Consider the following 19,957-nt stretch of genomic DNA (forward strand, 5'->3'; position numbering starts at 1 on the left):
TTCGTTCCAGAGGTCCCTTCTTAACCTGAAACTGTTCTTAACCTGAAGCACCACTTTAGCTAATGGGGCCTCCCACTGCCGCCACACCGCTGCTGCGCGATTTCTGTTCTCATCCTGAAGCAAAGTTCTTAAGCCGAGGTACTATTTCTGGGTTAGCAGAGTCTGTAACCTGAAGCGTCTGTAACCCGAGGTACCACTGTATATGTCAGTACAGTTACTCAAGACAACAACCTGTGTATTATGCATAATATATGTATTATGCATAATATATGTATTATGCATATTTATTATAATATAAATTAGAGAAAAATTCTCTTGCCTTTGGCTGAAGGGAGCGGGACAGGAAGCACCACCAAAGGATGCAAAGCTTCCAGGATTTGAATAGTAGTTGATAGGAAAATGGGCCCTTGATAGCCAATTGCTTTGGTGCAGTGAAAGGCCTGTGCTTCTCTTTGTTCATTGGATCTCATTACATAATGCAATCAAAGCTCCCTCCTCAGCCCTGCCCTCCCAATCTCTAGCATGCAGAATGTGAGCTTGTTCACTGCCTAATTCTTAACTGAGCCATCATAGGCTGATCATACTAATCTGCTGGAAAAGGAGAAAACTGAGAAGAGGACACTTAATCTGTGTCTTAGGAAAGGATTTCAATTGACTCACATCATTCATCTCGGATTTTATTTACTTAGATGAGAGACCCGCAAGGACTTCACTAGTCCATGGATTTGGCATTCTGTCCTGTTTTTGTGAAGTTGAAAGCTTCGCCAACACATTTGATGTTAGCTTCCTTTACTCATTATTTCAGAGGGCTAAGGAAAGCCAAATAATATTATGGCGTGTGGACATGTTCGAACTTAAGGGTACACACTGTGTACCTGTGTGTTGCATGTGCATGAGTGTGGAGGAGCCAATATAAATGAGTGAGAAAGAGCCAAAACCAAACTCCTAAATACAAGTAGTCTAATATGTTTGGAGATATGAAATTCATTAAGTAATAGTGATACAATATTGATACAAGCTGACCTCGATTTGAAAAAATGGTGCCATTTGTTCAAGTAGTTGTCAATTCATCCCAGTGCCTTTGTATGCATTGGCTAGAAGAATGGAAGGTGGAATAATATTTGCTATGTACTGAGCTATGTACGGAGTTCCAGAAAGACATCTACTTCTGCTTCATTGACTATGCAAAAGCCTTTGACTGTGTCGACCACAGCAAACTATGGCAAGTTCTTAAAGAAATGGGAGTGCCTGATCATCTCATCTGTCTCCTGAGAAATCTCTATGTGGGACAAGAAGCTACAGTTAGAACTGGATATGGAACAACTGATTGGTTGAAAATTGGGAAAGGAGTACGACAAGGCTGTATATTGTCTCCCTGCTTATTTAACTTATATGCAGAATTCATCATGCGAATGGCTGGGCTGGATGAATCCCTAGCCGGAATTAAGATTGCCGGAAGAAATATCAACAACCTCAGATATGCAGATGACACAACCTTGGTGGCAGAAAGTGAGGAGGAATTAAAGAACCTTTTAATGAGGGTGAAAGAGGTGAGCGCAAAATATGGTCTGAAGCTCAACATCAAAAAAACGAAGATCATGGCCACTGGGTCCATCACCTCCTGGCAAATAGAAGGGGAAGAAATGGAGGCAGTGAGAGATTTTACTTTCTTGGGCTCCATGATCACTGCAGATGGTGACAGCAGCCACGAAATTAAAAGACGTCTGCTTTTTGGGAGAAAAGCAATGACAAACCTAGACAGCATCTTAAAAAGTAGAGACATCACCTTGCCAACAAAGGTCCATATAGTAAAAGGTATGGTTTTCCCAGTAGTGATGTATGGAAGTGAAAGCTGGACCATAAAGAAAGCTGATCGCCAAAAAATTGATGCTTTGAATTATGGTGCTGGAGGAGACTCTTGAGAGTCCCATGGACTGCAAGAAGATCAAACCTATCCATTCTTAAGGAAATCAGCCCTGAGTGCTCACTGGAAGGACAGATCGTGAAGCTGAGGCTCCAATACTTTGGCCACCTCATGAGAAGAGAAGACTCCCTGGAAAAGACCCTGATGTTGGGAAAGATTGAGGGCACAAGGAGAAGGGGACGACAGAGGACGAGATGGTGGGACGGTGTTCTCGAAGCTACCAGTATGAGTTTGACCAAACTGTGGGAGGCAGTGGAAGACAGGAGTGCCTGGCGTGCTCTGGTCCATGGGGTCATGAAGAGTCAGACACGACTAAACGACTAAACAACAACAACAACAACAACAACAACAACAACAACAACAACAACAACAATATGTACTGAGCAACCAGGTGGAATACTCCCTGACCACACATGAACCACCAGCAAATTCTCTCCTTCTTGGTCATATTATTCTTTTGTCTCAATTCAGGTGCAGAAAAGCTATTCCCCAGAGGAAAGCATGCATTTGATTTGGAGGCTGCTTTTGATATGTTGGAAAGGGAGAATACTGAAGAATAACAGGTAGTAATGGCTTAAGAAGAGATAAGGATAACATGGTTCTTGGAAAGGGAAACCTTGAGCAAGGCTCATTGTCTCCATTCTGGTGTTTTAATGGCATTTGAGATGCCTTCAGGAAGAGGAAGATGTCTATGTGACAACAGGGAGAGATTAAGGTGTATTAAAGGAGATAAATAATAAAAAGGCACTTGTAGAAGACTTAAGACCTGGCACAGAATGGAGAGTGAAGAAAAACAACGAAATATAAGTCTGCTTGCGTGACAATGGATGCATTGAGAATCCGTGTCGTTAAGGGGAGAGTGACATGTGCCCTGACACAGAAGGGGAGGAGCCAGTGCTTGTGAGTGACAGCTGCTTTAGTCGGTTCATTGTGTAAGGGAATAAAGCGACAGGAACTGATCGTGAGGGAGGTGGGCAGTCAGAGGACAGGATGAACAGAACCCGGGGGGTGGGGTGTCAGACAACCTAGGCATTCCTGAAATACCTGTTGCCCTGGTGGATCTCAAAGAACAGAAGCTAAAATGAATTGGCTATGTCATTCAGATGTCCAGTACAGGCATTTACGTAACTTTAACAACCCAAAGGCACAGTCCTGCCAGCATTAACTTTTGGATCACATTAATTTAAATCACATAAATTGTCAGGGGGGAGTCGATCTTGTTGACCACCCTGAGCAATTCGAAGAAAAAGTGGGATATAGTACCATTATGAAGAATAAATGAAAAGTCTCAAGGTAGCACTTATTCATTAATGCTATGTGTTGTTGTTTAGTCGTTTAGTCATGTCTGACTCTTCGTGACCCCATGGACCAGAGCACGCCAGGCACTCCTGTCTTCCACTGCCTCCCGCAGTTTGGTCAAACTCATGCTGGTAGCTTCGAGAACACTATCCAACCATCTCGTCCTCTGCCGTCCCCTTCTCCTTGGGCCCTCCATCTTTCCCAACATCAGAGTCTTTTCAGGGAGTCTTCTCTTCTCATGAGGTGGCCAAAGTATTGGAGCCTCAGCTTCACGATCTGTCCTTCCAGTGAGCACTCAGGGTTGATTTCCTTAAGAGTGGATAGGTTTGATCTTCTTGCAGTCCATGGGACTCTCAAGAGTCTCCTCCAGCACCATAATTCAAAAGCATCAATTCTTCGGCGATCAGCCTTCTTTATGGTCCAGCTCTCACTTCCATACATCACTACTGGGAAAACTATAACTTTCATATGCCTGTTGTCTTTGTCCATGGAGTTTTCTTGGCAGGGATACTGGAGTGGCTTGCCGGTTCCTGCTCCAGGTGGATCACGTTTGGTCAAAACTCTCCACTATGACCTATCCATCTTGGGTGGCCCTGCACGGCATAGCTCATAGCTTCTCTGAGTTATTCAAGCCCCTTTGCCAAGGCAAGGCAGTGATCCTTGAAGAAGTAATACTATGTATACACTGCTTAATACACAGAAACCCAAGCAGTTTACATAAGGCAGTGAGCAAGCAAATAAATAAATAAATAAATGAGGGGTGGGGCGTAGAGAGAAAACATTGTCGCTAGTAGGGATGGAAAGGCCTGCCCCTTTCAGTTCTCTCAGTCTTTCTTTTTTCCAACCTTAAATTCAGTTCCCTAATTTTTGTATTTACATAAAAAGTCCTCACAAAAATTCGTCAGCATTTTCGCACAAATGTCTCCAAATAAATACATTCTTATATGACGTTTTGATGAGTGTCCACATTTTTGCAAGCGAATTTCCCTAATACAATGCATTTTTGTTAGTTATTTCTTTTAATATATTCCTTTTTATGCACTCCCCCAACTATATGCATTTTTGTAAGTTGGGGAGCGGCGTTGCAAAATTCAGGTAAGTGCAAATTTCGATAACGATAGCTGCATTTCAGCCCCCCCCAAAGTGTGATTTTGATAAGTTTCCACTTTAAATGTGCACTGGATTTTATTTCTCCTCCATCCCTAGTTGCTAGATAGGAAAAATGCACAACCTGCAATTAAAATGAGGAGGCATTTTGCAGACTTAATAAACCTTTGCTCTGGTAAAGATGCCAGTTGGTGGCTGAAGGTGTGTTTGTCCACTAGGAGGTGCTGCACTCTTCAGAATGAATGTGCTGCTCAGATGGTGGGTCTAAAAACCAGCTTTCCCCAACCTGTGGGTTGCAAAGCCTGTGGGAGTGGGTTTAATATATATATGAAGCCGCTGGGAGAGATCATCAGGGGGTTGGGGCTGGGTGTTCATCACTATGCAGTTGACACCCAGCTCTACCTCTCCTTTAAATCAGAACCAGTGAAGGCGGTGAAGGTCCTGTGTGAGTGCCTGGAGGCGGTTGGAGGATGGATGGTGGCTACCAGATTGAGGTTGAAGCCTGACAAGACAGAAGTACTGTTTTGGGGGGACAGGAGGCGGGCAGGTGTGGAGGATTCCCTGGTTCTGAATGGGGTAACTGTGCCCCTGAAGGAGCAGGTGCACAGCTTGGGAGTCGTTTTGGACTCACAGCTGTCCATGGAGGCGCAGGTCAATTCTGTGTCCACGGCAGCTGTCTACCAGCTCCATCTGGTATGCAGGCTGAGACCCTACCTGCCCACAGACTGTCTCACCAGAGTGGTGCATACTCTAGTTATCTCCCACTTGGACTACTGCAATGAGCTCTATGTGGGGCTACCTTTGAAGGTGACCCAGAAACTACAACAAATCCAGAATGCAGCAGCTAGACTGATGACCGGGAGTGGCCACCAGAAGCAAACAACACTGGTCCTAAAAGATCTTCACTGGCTCCCAGTGCATTTATAAGCACAATTCAAAGTGTTGGTGCTGACCTTTAAAATCCCAAATGGCCTCAGCCCAGTATACTTGAAGGAGCGTCTCCACCTCCATCGTTCTGCACAGACACTGAGATCCAGCGCCGAGCGCCTTCTGGCAGTTCCCTCGTTGCGAGAAGTGAGGTTACAGAGAACCAGACAGAGGGCCTTCTTGGTAGTGGCACCCGCCCTGTGGAACACGCTCCCATCAGATGTCAAGGAAATAAGCAGCTATCCTATCTTTAAAAGACATCTGAAGGCAGCCCTGTTCAGGGAAGTTTTTAATATTTAACGCTGTACTGTTTTTAACGTTTGATTGGGAGCCACCCAGAGTGGCTGGGGAAACTCAGCCAGATGGGTGGGGTATAAATAATAAATTATTATTATTATTATTATTATTGGCTTGTTCTGGACCGCAGGCCCAAAGAAGGGCTTGTGGGAGTCGTTGGGTGCAGGGATCCCAAAGAAGGATGTCAAAAACACCAGAGTGATCAATTCTGGTGCTTTATTCTGTATTAAAAGAAAGGTGCAGACTTACAGCAGATCAGTCTGCCAGGTCTCCTAGCCTTTAGAGACTTGGGACAGACACTGCAGAAAGTATATGGCCTCACTCAAGCAAACATTCATATATTCTTTATATAAAAAACAGCATATGGCAGTTTGGCCAGGACTTCCCATTGCTCCACCTGACCAGATGAGGGCATAGGTGGCAAATACCCAAATCTTGCAGATAAGATTCCCCTTTCTGGGCTCAGAGCCCAGGCCCTCAAGCCCACAGATAAGGATAGCATCAAAGCAAACTCCATTAGCTTCTATCAAAGCAACTGAATATATGAGCTCATTGATACAACTGCCAATTAATTGTGTGCTTATCTTGACTACCAAGATGGTGTTTGCAGAGCTTCCAGGACAGTTCACCTTTGGTTCTTCGCAGGGCTTTATGAACAAACCCAAAACAATTATTGCTTTTAATATTTCACTGATATGGTGACTACCTCTTACGACCATTTGTTTTGTTGGCACATGACAATAATGCTGTGTTGACGTTTGCAACAGAACACAAGAAAGGCTCGAGTTTTGCTTTTCAACACTTGGAAACTGCTGTCTTGTTGTAGATTCAGCAATGATCATAGAATTGTAGAGTTGGAAGGAAACCTGAGGATCATCTAGTCCAAGCCCATGCAATGCAGGACTATGCAGCTGCCCCATACGGGGATTGAACCTGCAACCTTGGCATTATCAGCACCACGCTCTAGCCAACTGAGCTATACTCCTGGATCAGCAAACAAGGTGCTCACGCTGGGAGGCTGTGACAGCTCTCCTCTGATGTGTAAGTGTCAATGGCAGTGCCTGCACATCAGAGGGAAGTTTTTATTTTTTTATTTGGATTTGATATCCCACTTTATCACTACCTGAAGGAGTCTCAAAGCAGCTAACATTCTCCTTTCCCTTCCTCCCCCACAACAAACACTCTGTGAGGTGAGTGGGGCTGAGAGACTTCAAAGAAGTGTGACTGGCCCAAGGTCACCCAGCAGCTGCATGTGGAGGAGCGGGGAAGCGAACCCGGTTCACCAGATTACAAGTCTACCGCTCTTAACCACTACACCACACTGGCTCCAATAGTCATTCAAAACTACTCCCTATATGTGACAACATATCACTTTTCCTTGGATGCCTCACGCTATGGTTGTAAAATAGGCAAACTTGCAGCTGAAGTGCACATAATTGATGGCTGAAGAGCAAAACATCCAAAATTCACGTGACAATAAAACAATGGGTCACCATAAGACGTAAATTTGAACTGGTAGGTTGGAATATCAAAAAGGCTGGGAACCACAGATCTAAACTAAACAGCCCCCAATGTAATCTTTCCTCCAAGGGGAGTTGCTCCAGCCCAGGGGTCAGCAAACTTTTTCAGCAGGGGGCCAGTCCACTGTCCCTCAGACCTTGTGGGGGGACAGGCTATATTTTGAAAAAAATATATGAATGAATTCCTATGCCCCACAAATAACCTAGAGATGTATTTTAAACAAAAGCACACATTCTACTCATGTAAAAACACCAGGCAGGCCCCATAAATAACCCAGAGAGGCATTTTAAATAAAAGGACACATTCTACTCATGTAAAAACAGGCTGATTCCTGGACCTGCTACAGGCTGGATTGAGAAGGCGATTGGGCCGGATCCAGCCCCCGGGCCTTAGTTTGCCTACCCACGCTCCAGCCCATCCATCATTTTGTTGGGCATTTATCTGAACCTTTTCCAGCTGTGCAACCAATCTGCCTTGTTGAGGTGTGCCAACCAGAACATTTCACAGTATTCAAAGTGCGGCTGCACCTACATTTGTATAGAGACATTATAATACTAGTAAAATTAAAGCTGTCCTGCCAACCGTGAGCTCCTATCGCTCAGAGGCAAAAGTAAGGAGGTTGGAGAAGAACAAGAAGCTGAAGCACTGGTAAAAAAACGAGCCTTTCAGACCCTATGATCTGTTCAGAAAGTTACTATGGTACTCTACTGGTTCAGGCGTTCAGGCATTCACAGTCCTCAAGTGGTTTCCTCTTCCTTTGCCACATGACTTCCTGTTCTTCCACCTGTGTTTGCTGCATTGGGTCCCTGATGGGTGCCAAGGATGTTGCTATGTCTCCAGTTGGCTCAGTCAGGCAATGTCCGCAGAGACACTCCTTGTCCCCAATGAGCTTCCATCTCCTTCTCGCTTTACTGCTCTCATCAGGTAAGTGTCCAGTCACCATGATATAAAGCCAGACTTTTGCAAATCGAGTTTATAACGCCCACCGGAAACACCTGGTTCAGTTTTAATCCTCCACTTGCTGGAATGACTGAAGAAATACAGTAGCTTTAAAGGGATTTGCTGTACATACTGATCTCAAATGGGTGTAGAGTAGTGACAAGGCAGGATAAACGCACATGCCATGCAGAATGCTGCCAATGTCAATTCTCTGAGAAAACTGTTGTATGTTTCCAGCCCTTGTTCATCCTTCTCTGACCTCTCTGCTGCTCTCTTTTTCTTTGTCTCTGTCTGTTTTTCTCTTCCTGTCTTCTTCTCCTTCTCTTTTTCAAACAAGAAAGTGGTGTTGGTATCATTCAGTCGTAATCCACAGAGAATATAAATGTTTCAATCTATCATCTATCTATCTATCTATCTATCTATCTATCTATCATCATCATCATTATCTATCTATCTATCTATCTATCTATCTATCATCATCTATCTATCTATCATCTATCTATCATCTATCTATCATCTATCTATCTATCTATCTATCTATCTATCTATCATCTATCATCATCATCATTATCTATCTATCTATCTATCTATCTATCTATCTATCTATCTATCTATCATCTATCTATCATCTATCTATCTATCATCTATCATCTATCTATCTATCTATCTATCTATCTATCTATCTATCTATCTAATCTATCATCTATCTATCTATCTATCTATCTATCTATCTATCTATCTATCTATCATCTATATCTATCATCTACCGGTATCTATCATCTATCTATCTATATATCTATCTATCATCTATCTATCTATCATCTGTCTCTATCATCTATCTATCTATCTATCTATCTATCTATCTATCATCTATCATCTATCTATCTATCATCTATCTATCTATCTATCATCTATCTATCTATCTATCATCTATCTATCTATCATCTATCTATCTATCTATCTATCTATCTGATATGCTTGCTGATACAGTGGTACCTCAGGTTAAGTACTTAATTTGTTCCGGAGGTCCGTACTTAACCTGAAACTGTTCTTAACCTGAAGCACCACTTTAGCTAATGGGGCCTCCCGCTGCCGCCGCGCCGCCAGAACACAATTTCTGTTCTCATCCTGAAGCAAAGTTCTTAACCTGAAGCATTATTTCTGGGTTAGCAGAGTCTGTAACCTGAAGCGTATGTAACCTGAAGCGTCTGTAACCCGAGGTGCCCCTGTATTTGCCTTATAGATATCGAAAGTATGAAAGTGGGAAAGGAGCTAATAGAAGTTCTCAATTCCAGCCTCTTCTGAATAGTCACTCATATCACTTTTTTTGTACTTTCCACAATGTTGTGATAACAAAAGCACAACTTAGGCACAAAAATTGCAGGGCACAAATGGATCCATGTATTTGGGGGACCCTTATGTCACACAATTCTCCCTTTATACTTCCGATTCACAGTTAAATCAACTCTTTTATTTTGCATTTTTGTCCTTATAGGTTCTGCTCTTGATCAGTCTCAAGACATGGTCGTCAAGAAAGGGGACAATGTAACCCTAGACTGTTCCCAAAAAAATTCCAATTACATTAACATGTACTGGTACAAGCAAGAGCGGAAGACGCATGCACAGCTTCAGCTGGTGATTTATTCAACAGGGACTTCTGATGTTGAGAAGGAATTTAAAGACCGTTTCAAGAGCCCTGGAACACAGAATAAACGGCTGTCTCTGATCTGTGAGGGAGCTCAGCCAGAAGACACAGGCACCTACTTCTGTGCCAAGCAAGATCACACAGTGAGACACCAGCTGAGGAAGACAAACACAATTCTCTTCCCAGGAAACAGGACCACCTGAATATACAAGGGGGAAGGCTTTTCGTAATGTGACATGGGGCACTATCTACCAGGAAGTTCTCCTGCACAGGGCCTGTTTAAATGAACAGGGGCTGTGCAAGAGCTTGTACATTTATGGATGGAGATATTTTACCGAGGCAGACACATCATCTCATAGTGGTCCACACTTTTGGCTCTGCAAGGCCTGAGGAAGAGTCTATCCACTCCCCTCAGTCTGTGCTCTCGCACAGTTCCCATTCACTTCAATAGCCCTTGTGAGAGAAAACATTTTTGTGTCCCTCAGAGCAAAACTTGCAAGCGATATCTGCAGCGCCATCTTTACAAATGAACATCAACACAGATTTCTGCCCCAGTGCATCATGTGCCGCCTGCCATAAGGCCATAGACTTGTTTTCTTCTCTTATTTCCTCATCTTTTTATCTCCTTTTCATTGCACCCCTGCCTTTTTACATCTCATCATTTCCCTGATCCCAATTACATTCTTTTTGTAACTTTGTTTTGTTTTTCAAATTTACAGTGTGGGGATAGTTACAACCCGTCCCAGGGCAGGATTTAGCCCTAAGCTACTGAAGGCAATGGGACCCTTTATATGTCCAGCTGTCCTTTGTCAACAACAAATTGTCACTGTTTTTTGTGTTGAATATATGCTATATGGTAATTTATGGACCTAATAGGTATCTATTACTTACATCATAGGAGCCTACACAACACAAAACACTGTTGCTGTATGTAGGTTTTATTTTATTTGTTTTTTAATCTTATATTTTGGAAATGTACATCCAGGTGTTTTTTCCTTTAATTTTTTTGGGGCCCCCCAAGAGAGTGGAGCCCTATATAGCTTGTTTAGTTTATACATAAATCCGGCACTGATCCCTTCCTATAGTCCTCTCCCCATGAACTTACATCTGCAATAATATAGCTATGGCATGTGTTCATTTGTCTGATACCAATACCGATCCTTTCCAGTAGGGGTCAGTGGTGTACAAATATATGACATGTGCTCACTTTGAACACAAGGTTAGTTGTTTAGCCCAGGCATGGTTTACCTGCTGGGCTGTAGCTGCCTGAACTTTTGATGTTTTCCCCAGCTTGCCTCCATGAGAACCCTTAACAGGAGATTCCAAGACTTGGATCTGTTCAGCATGCAACACATGTGCAACTACCACACTATAAAATACAAAAATACAGTGGTACCTCGGGTTAAGAACTTAATTTGTTCCGGAGGTCCGTTCTTAACCTGAAACTGTTCTTAACCTGAAGCACCACTTTAGCTAATGGGGCCTCCCGCTGCTGCTGCAGCACGATTTCTGTTCTCATCCTGAAGCAAAGTTCTTAACCCGAGGTACTATTTATGGGTTAGCGGAGTCTGTAACCTGAAACGTCTGTAACCTGAAGCAAATGTAACCTGAGGTACCACTGTACATGTTTTGAAGCACAGCCATCAAAAGAAGTCTCCTTGCCACCCGAAACAGAGGATTGTTCATTATGTTTGACGGCGGGGCATAGTGTCTCTTCTGTGTCATGGCCTCCCTTTAAAACTATGGCCCTAAGGCCATATTGTGTCCCATTTCTTGCTCTGTTGAGGCTAAGAACCTAAGAACTGCTTATTAGACAAGGCCCAAAAGCCCACCTATTCCAGAATTCTCGTTGTATGTGGTGCTCCTTCATTTTCTCTTGCCCACGGATGTTTCATTGTGCTATTTTCCCGGTTGACATCAAAGATGCTACTGTGTCTTCTGTTGGCTTAGTCAAGAAAATGTCTCCTCAGAGGTGTTCAAAGGTCCCAATAAGGCTCTGTTCCAAGTTTCGCGCTTCGTGGTGGTCAGGAAAAGGACAAAACCAATTATCTTTAGATGGACTGCTAAAAGCAAGAAAGGGAAATGGACACCCAGCTTAATATGGTTGGTTTTCCCCCAGCAGGAGAGTCTACCACTGAGAAGGAAGTTCAAGGCTGCTTCAGGAGCCCAGAAATGAAAATTTTGAGTTGTCCCTGACCTAGCCGAGAGACACGGGCTCCCAGTTCTGTACCAAGGAAGATTATACAGTGAGAGGCAAAAGCCGAAGAAACAAAGGACAGACCTATCCATAGGGTTGCTGTTACACTCACAGTAACCCCGGATTTACAGATGCCTGGGCCCAATCCAAACTGCACCTCTCTGTGGTGGTGAAATAATAATGACAACATGACAAGACAATAGACAATCTGTTGCCAATTAATGGTCCACCCCAATCATCTGTCTTGTTTTCCTTATGGTGCTGTGGCACTCATGTCCTGCTTATTTGGGGGGGGGGCGGCTTCCCACAGGTTCATCACTGTGAGAACAAGATGGTAGCCTATACTAGCAGGCTTTTCTTATGTTTCTTGTACAGTGGTACCTCGAGTTACAGACGCTTCAGGTTACAGACGCTTCAGATTACAGACTCCGCTAACCCGGAAGTAGTACCTCAGGTTAAGAACTTTGCTTCAGGATGAGAACAGAAATCGCGTGGCAGCAGGAGGCCCCATTAGCTAAAGTGATACCTCAGGTTAAGAACAATTTCAGGTTAAGAACGGACCTCCAGAACGAATTAAGTTCTTAACCCGAGGTACCACTGTATTGAGATTTGTCCACGGGATTTCTTTTAGCAAAACTAAAGGTTGCCATTGAATGCAGCTTGTCATCTCCTCTGAACAGCACCCTCTCCAGCTGACTCTGCTTCTAGCCACCTCCCACCCCCCAAAAGTGGTTTCTCTCTCATTTCCACTCCCTTGCCCACAACACCTCCTGTTCTCCCATCTGGGTTTTATTGCAGTCGCTACTTGAAGAGAATCAAGGATGTTGCTGTGCCTAGAATTGGCTCGGTGGGGCAAATGTCTGCTGAAATGCTCCTTTACTCCAGTAAGCGCCCATCTTCTCCTCACATTGTTGTTCTCATCAGGTAAGTGACATTTTATGACTGCCCTCACGTAAAATCGGTGACCTTCCAGTGTTTCTGAACTGGGATTTATTTTTAACTCCAGTTGGAAAGATAGGACCCACTTTTATTTTTGGTGTCTGTCAATAGTTTTCACCATAGCTGAAAATGGTACTGTCAAAATATTATTTGTTCATGTATGCTGCTTTTTATTATTGTCTGGGGTCTAGAAACACTGTTTTTGAAGTTGTGAACATCTCCCTCCAATCACAAGCCATCCGATTCAATTCTCATCTCTTTTACTTGTACCTTCGTTTTGTTTTCACTCTTATAGGTAGCGCCGTGCAGCAGACTTCAGATACGATTGTCAGGGGAAACGAGGAGGTTCTGCTGCGTTGTTTCCAAGAGAAAACCACTTTTAGCTACATGTACTGGTATAAGCAAGAAGGGAAGAAGGATCCGCAGCTCCGGCTGGTGGCTTTTTCGGTGGAAGGTTTCGGAGGAAGCGATATCATTCAGAAAGAATTTGAAGGCCGCTTCGAGAGCCGTGGAATGAATGGGTATGTCTTCAATCTGACCTTGAAAGACGCAAAGCCGAGCGACGCAGGCACCTACTTCTGCGCCAAGCAAGATAACACAGTGAGCCAACTGCACAGGAAACCAGGCACAAACCCCTTCATCAGGGAATATACATGAACGTGATAATGGCTGTTACATGGGGACAGACTCATGGGTGTAGCTAGGATTTAGGGGGGGGGGAGAGGACCACCCACCTGTCATCACCCTATGTCTGGCTCTGTCTAGCAGATTCGGAATGAAACTTCTCAACAAGAGTTGTTTTAAATTACTTTCATTTGATCCCAAATGCTCAGAAAAATCTGCCAAAATCTTCCTCCAGTTTCTCCTTTTTTTAGGTAACGTATTTTTTGCTCTATAAGACTCACTTTTTCCCTCCTAAAAAGTAAGGGGAAATGTGTGTGCGTCTTATGGAGCGAATGCAGGCTGCGCAGCTATCCTAGAAGCCAGAACAGCAAGAGGGATTGCTGCTTTCACTGCGCAGCGATCCCTCTTGCTGTTCTGGCTTCTGAGATTCAGAATAGTTTTTTTCTTGTTTTCCTCCTCTAAAAACTAGGTGCGTCTTGTGGTCTGGTGCATCTTATGGAGCGAAAAATACAGTATTTTTATTTATTTAGGTCATTAATTTGCGAGGAAGGCAAGTGCCCCCCTTCCACCTACACCACGGGTGTCAAACACAAGGCCCGCGGGCCGAATCCGGCCCACCAGACCTCGTCATGTGGCCCGTGTAGCCGCCGCCGGCCGCCAGCCTTCACCTTTTATTCTCGCTTTTTTTTTTTGACACAAGAAAGCCGCCTCTTCAGCGCATGCACGGCAGCCTGCAAGCCAGAGAACGTCTGCCCTCTAGCGGCGCCTGCCGTTCTACACAGGAAACCTCCACTTTACATGCATTCAGGAAACCTCCACTTGTTTTTATATTGAGCGCATATTGAGTCCTATAGATACAACCGGCCCTTTGAGGGTGACCAGACTGCTGATGCGGCCCCCGATGAATTTGAGTTTGACACCCCTGACCTACACCATGGAGAGACCCCAAACACTTTGGTACATGAGGAGAAAAACTCACCAACTTCCCAGTTATTAGCATGGGGCAGAATTCACTGAGAGGTTCTCCAAGTCCCATTAAGAAAGGTGGTGAGGGGCAGGAACCGTTTAAGAGTCACATACAGCATTCTTGGTGCTAGATAATTTTAAAAGTGCTGGACCCAGAGGACCTTTTCTGTGAATGGAAGAGACTTTTCTTTTCACAGACGGGATGGGGAGCCAGTGGAGGCTCCCACTGGAGGAAGGGAAAGGTTTAACCGAATACAGCCTGGCAGGTTTGTGTTCATTCAGTGGCAAAGGCATTTCCTTCAGGTGAACAAGCGCAATCCCACACTTTGCCCAGAAAGCACAGGTCCAAGCGTTTTTCAGTTTGTATTGCTGCTTTCACTGATAATCTGCTGAACTGGAGCAAATGTCAATCAAGGTTTTCATGGAGTGGGTTTCTCTCACCACCCCTGCTGAGGTGGGAGCAGCTATGGGTTATTCTCCTCTGACACCAAAAATATTTGGGGACTTTTCCTTCATCATAGCCATGGCAGTCTACATTCCCGGTATATTCCCTGCTTAAGGGATTTATGTTTGGTTTCCTATACAGTCACCTCACTGTGTCAACTTGGCTTTCTTCAAGGCCAGAAGCAAAGAATACCAGTTTGCTTCAGGGCTCTCAAAGTGGACTCAGAATTCCTTCTCAATGGGAGAGCTTATTCCAGGTGGGAAGCACCAGTTGGAACTGTGGCACTTGATTCATTGTTGTGAGGATTCTGAACGCCATGGGCCACTGGCTCTTATTACATTTCTTTATTTGAGATAGGTCCACATATTTTCTTTCAGCAAAACCAGACTGCCGTTCAATGTCCATCCTTGTCTCCCTGAAACAGTTCCCTCCCCAGCTGACTTTGGTTCCAGCCTCCCTGCTTGAGTGTTTTCTCTCATTCCCTCTCCTTTGCCCCACAACACCTCCCCCATTTGACTGAGCTTTATTGTATTAGCTACTTGAAGATCGTCGGCCATGTTGCTGCATCTGGGGTTAGCTTGGTTGGGCAAATGTCTGCCAAGAGGCTCCTTTGCTCCAATAAAGCTTCCATTTCCTGCTCACTTTACTCTTCTCAGCCGGAGAAGTGGCTTATTATTACCACAATTGCTTAAACCAGGGGTCTTCAAACTTTGCAGATGTGGGATTTTTTGTTTATATCAATAGTTTTAACAGAGCTAAAAGTGGCAACATCAAATATTACCTGACATATTCATATATGCTAGTCTTAATTGACTTGGGTCAATTAGGTCCCTGAAAAAAAGAGTGAAAGTCTCGTGAAAGCCTTCAAAGAAAACCATTGACGTGACCCTCTTTTGACTGTGACAAGACCCAGTTGTGAATCACAAAAAGCAGTAATTTGTACAAGACCTGAGTAAGCTGGCAGATGTTTGCCTTATAGATCTAGATAACCTGAAACTGCAATTCTTCTCCTGGTTATTTCCAAAAGGGTTTTGGATGTTTTATTTTATTCTTCTGAATATGCTAGAGTTGTCACAGAAAAACGACAACATCACTTAAGTTCTAAGGTTTACAATGTACAAATCTTTTAGAAATACTGTTCTTTATGTTGCCTGGTGCCTTCGCTGCACATCTTTAGATGCCAGGCAAAAACACTCTTCTCCCCCACCTCTGGCTACTTAAAACAATTTATGGTCTTTTAAACTGTGTTTTTTGGGGGTATTGTTATTGTTTGTTATTATGTTATGTATCTTTGTGTTTTTGTACTGTAAACCGCCCTGTGATCTCTGGATGAAAGGCAGTGTAGAAATTTAATAAATAATAGTAACAACATCATTACTTAATTGTAAGTCACCTGAACTGATTCTCATTTGTATTTTATTATTTTTCTGTTGAAAAGTGCTCTGGGATCTTCGGATGAGAGGCAGTATACACATTTAATAAATCATAATTATAAAATTATTCTTACAGGCTGTGCTGTTAAGCAGTCTCCAGACATGGTTGTCAGGGAAAACACATCAGCCACCCTCGAATGTTCTCAACTGAAAACTAGTTATAGCTACATGTCCTGGTATAAGCAAGAAAGTGAGAAGAACCCACGGCTGCTGCTCATTGTTCTATCTACAGAAGGAGGATCACAAATTGAGAAAGAATTTGAAGGTCGCTTCCAGAGCCCTGAAGTAAAAAAGAATTCATTGCCTCTGACCTTGAAGAAAGCGCAGCTGGGAGACATAGGCACCTACTTCTGTGCTAAGCAATATCACACAGTGAGGAAATTGCACAGGAAACCAAACACAAACCCCTTGACTGGAGAATGTATGTGTATGTGATAATGGCTGCTATATGGAGACAGGCCCAAATTATTTTGTTGCCCGAGGAAAGAAATCTCAAGTCACATCTACGAGAAAAAGCCCACGCCCATGGCTATAGAGTTGGACTGGGACGTGGGGGATCAGGGTGGATTTGATTTAAATCACTGGTCAGTAAGACTTGATTTAAATGATACTTTTTACAGAAAGACTCATTCTTGCTGGTATAATCTTAATATTTACAACCAGATGAAGGTTTCGTTTTTGGAATAATAAATTTTCAGAGTAGTTTTTACAGTTATGTCACAAATTACTGATTTGGTTATACTGTTAGAAATACACAGACAAGATAATTATGAAATTATGGAATTTCTGCTGTACTTCATTGGAAGGAGAAAAATAACCATGTCATTAATAACAATTGAAACAATTTATTTAACTAAAACAGCGTATGTATCCATATTTGTTAACTGAGGCGGTTAAACAATTGGGGGGGGCGGAAACGTAGACAGTTTTAGCATGCATGAAAAACTTTAAACAAATCCTTATTTCCTGATGAATGTCCTTTGGTCTATAATGTAACTTAAATAGAAAACTATCTTTAGAAAGATTTTTCCTCCAAAAGCATTTTATTTTAAAAATCTGATTAAAATAAAAAAAATCTGATTAAAATAAAAAAAATCTGATTAAAATTAAAAAAATCTGATTAAAATTAAAAAAATCTGATTAAAATTAAAAAAATCTGTTTTGTTGGGGTTTGTTTAAAAATATTGATTTTTATCCACCCTGGTTCAAATGCCTGAAGTCCTTGGAGGAAAAGTGGGATATAAATATGGTAACAAATAAGTAAAACAAAACAAAACAAAACAAAACTACACACACAGAACTTGTTCACAAATATTTCCTCCTTAAGGAGGTTGGGGACAGAGGGATGGCAGAGCAGTTACCAAACATCCTGGAAGATATGGCCTATCTGGATCAATCTGGATTCTGGTCTGGTTTGGGACCAGTTCAGTCTTGGTCACCCTGCTAGATTACCTGTATAGAGAGGACTGGGGAAGGAGTTTCTGTTCCGCCTGTGGCTTTTGATACCATTGACTGCATTAGCCCCTTGGACTGGTTCTGTGGGATGGAGATGGGGGCACTGTTTTACAGTGCTCCCACTCCTGCAGGGCTATGCCAAGAGATTACCACTGTGAGACTGTTTAAGCTCCAGGGTGTGCCACAGGCTACAGTCTTGGCCCCTGTGCTATTTAATATCTATGACGCCACTGAATGTGGTTGTTAGGAGTTTGTAGGCGAAGAATATTCAGCACACTGATGACACACTGCTCAACTTCTCCAGGACAGGCAGCGCATGGTTTGGACTGTTGTCTGTGCACTTGTGGACTGGATGAAGGCCAATAAACAGAGCTTGAACTCCCCCAAAATGACACACACTGTAGATTGGTGGTTCTAGTGTCCAGGAGAGTTTTTATGTCCTGTTTTTTGTTGTTCTCAAAACAACTTACTTAGAGTAGGGGGCCAGGGTAATGCCATGCTGTGTGTCATCGGTTGCCAACAATGCCCATATATGCCCATAGAGGCCTTTCTGACTAAGTGCAGGAAGATCCTTCTGACAGTAAGAGCAGTTAGGCAGTGGAACAGACTCCCACAAGAGGTGGTGGACTCTCCTTCCTTGGAGGTTTGGAAGCAGAGGTTGGATGGCCACCTGTCATGGATGTTTTAGCTGAGATTCCTGCATCGCAGGGGGGTTGGACTAGATGACCCTCGGGGTCCCTTCCAACTCTGCAACTCTATGATTCTATGGATGATGCCACTGTGGCTACTCCTAGACTGCAAGCCTAAGCTGCCATCTTGTGTATGCTTCCTTGGGAGGAAGCCCCACCCAATTCATCCGTGGAATTGAGCTTCATGGCTGCAACCCTAAGCATAGGAACAAAGGAAGCTGCCTTATAACTGAATCAGGCCAGTGCTCCCATTTGGCTTTGTATCAATGACTGACAGTGTCTCTCTAAGGATTTCCTCCAGCAGCCATATCTGGAAATCTGTGACCTCCTCCCTACAAAACACACACTCCACCACTGTGTTATAGCTGTGCCCCCAAAGCACACTGGCCGGATCACTGGGACTTCCTTCTAAGCAGAGTTAGGGTCAAACTGCACTTCCCATGGTCAGGGGGAAAATAAAGGGCCAGGCTGCTAGGGCTGGAGTCAGATGCAGGTCAGCACAAAGAAGCAAGGCCACTTGTCAGTGCTCAGTCAACTTTTTATTCAAGGAAATGAACATACAACTCAGCGACACTTCCCAGTAGGTCTTGGCCCTGTGGAGCAGTTGTCAGGACTGAAGTCCCTGCCTTCTAAGGCACCTCCTCTCCCAAGCAGTCTCAAACAGCATCTGAGCATCTTTGGCCTCTGTTCCACTCTCCTCATTATTCTGTGCGTTCTTGGAGACAAGGCTGGAGGGGAGCTTGTCGCAGCAGGAGAGGGAGACTCCCTGGATTCCTCATCAGTCTCTTGATGCCCCTCCTCTGCTTCAGCCTCGGAGTCTGAACTGCTTCCTTCCACAAGTTCTTCCTGCTCACTAAACTTTGTTGCCCCTTCAGCCTCCAGCTAGATTCTCTGAATTACAGAAATTGGCCTCTTTGCTTATAATGGCCACTGACACATGGCTTAAAAAAGAAAGAAAGAGGAGACTGATTTGCAAATGCTGGATAGATGCACATTTAAAAATGATTACTACCCTACTGAGTCATACAAAGTAGACCCATTGGTTTTGGTGAGTCTGAGTATGAATTAGCAGGATGCATGATTTTACTCTTGAGCATGTCTAATGTTAGATATCACCCTACAATTTTTATAGAGGAATACTATACATCTCACTGTAGTGGAGAGAACCAGGGCCTGTGTGCATGTGCTCAGTCTTCTGCCAAGGGGCTGGCTGCTGATGGGCAGTTCCTGGGCCCCTGCTTTCCTCCTTTACTTTTAACCCAGATTTGGAATGGACAGCCATTCAAACAGAGGGCATTATACAGAGAAAGGCTATCTGTCCTTAACCCGTCCCTATCCTAACCTTATCCTGCCACCTCTCCTTATCCTAACCTTCTGATAGCCCTTCAAATGGACACAAGTCTTCTCCAAAGGAGGACACTGACCTGCTTGTTCTGCTAATGTGTGCATGTGGTACCAGTTGCTCTGTCATTGAGACCTTGTCCATTTTCCACATAATTTAAATAGGTTGCATTTTTTTTGGGTGCCCTGTTGTTTCCTAAACAAACAAA

At 43.6% G+C, this 19,957-nt stretch overlaps 2 gene segments (V, D, J or C); both read left to right on the forward strand.

Moving 5' to 3' along the window:
• Positions 1 to 7,905: 7,905 nt before the first annotated feature.
• LOC128405332 (T cell receptor beta variable 6-1-like) lies at positions 7,906 to 9,862 on the forward strand. The segment is given in 2 exon segments: positions 7,906 to 7,999; positions 9,510 to 9,862. Coding segments are annotated over 2 exon segments (447 nt in total).
• A 2,789-nt stretch (positions 9,863 to 12,651) lies between these two features.
• Positions 12,652 to 13,452, forward strand: LOC128405333 (T cell receptor alpha variable 12-3-like). The segment is given in 2 exon segments: positions 12,652 to 12,780; positions 13,091 to 13,452. Coding segments are annotated over 2 exon segments (465 nt in total).
• Positions 13,453 to 19,957: the final 6,505 nt, after the last annotated feature.

This window comes from Podarcis raffonei, chromosome 17 (assembly GCF_027172205.1).
Source record: "Podarcis raffonei isolate rPodRaf1 chromosome 17, rPodRaf1.pri, whole genome shotgun sequence".
NCBI classification, from domain to species: Eukaryota; Metazoa; Chordata; class Lepidosauria; order Squamata; family Lacertidae; genus Podarcis; species Podarcis raffonei.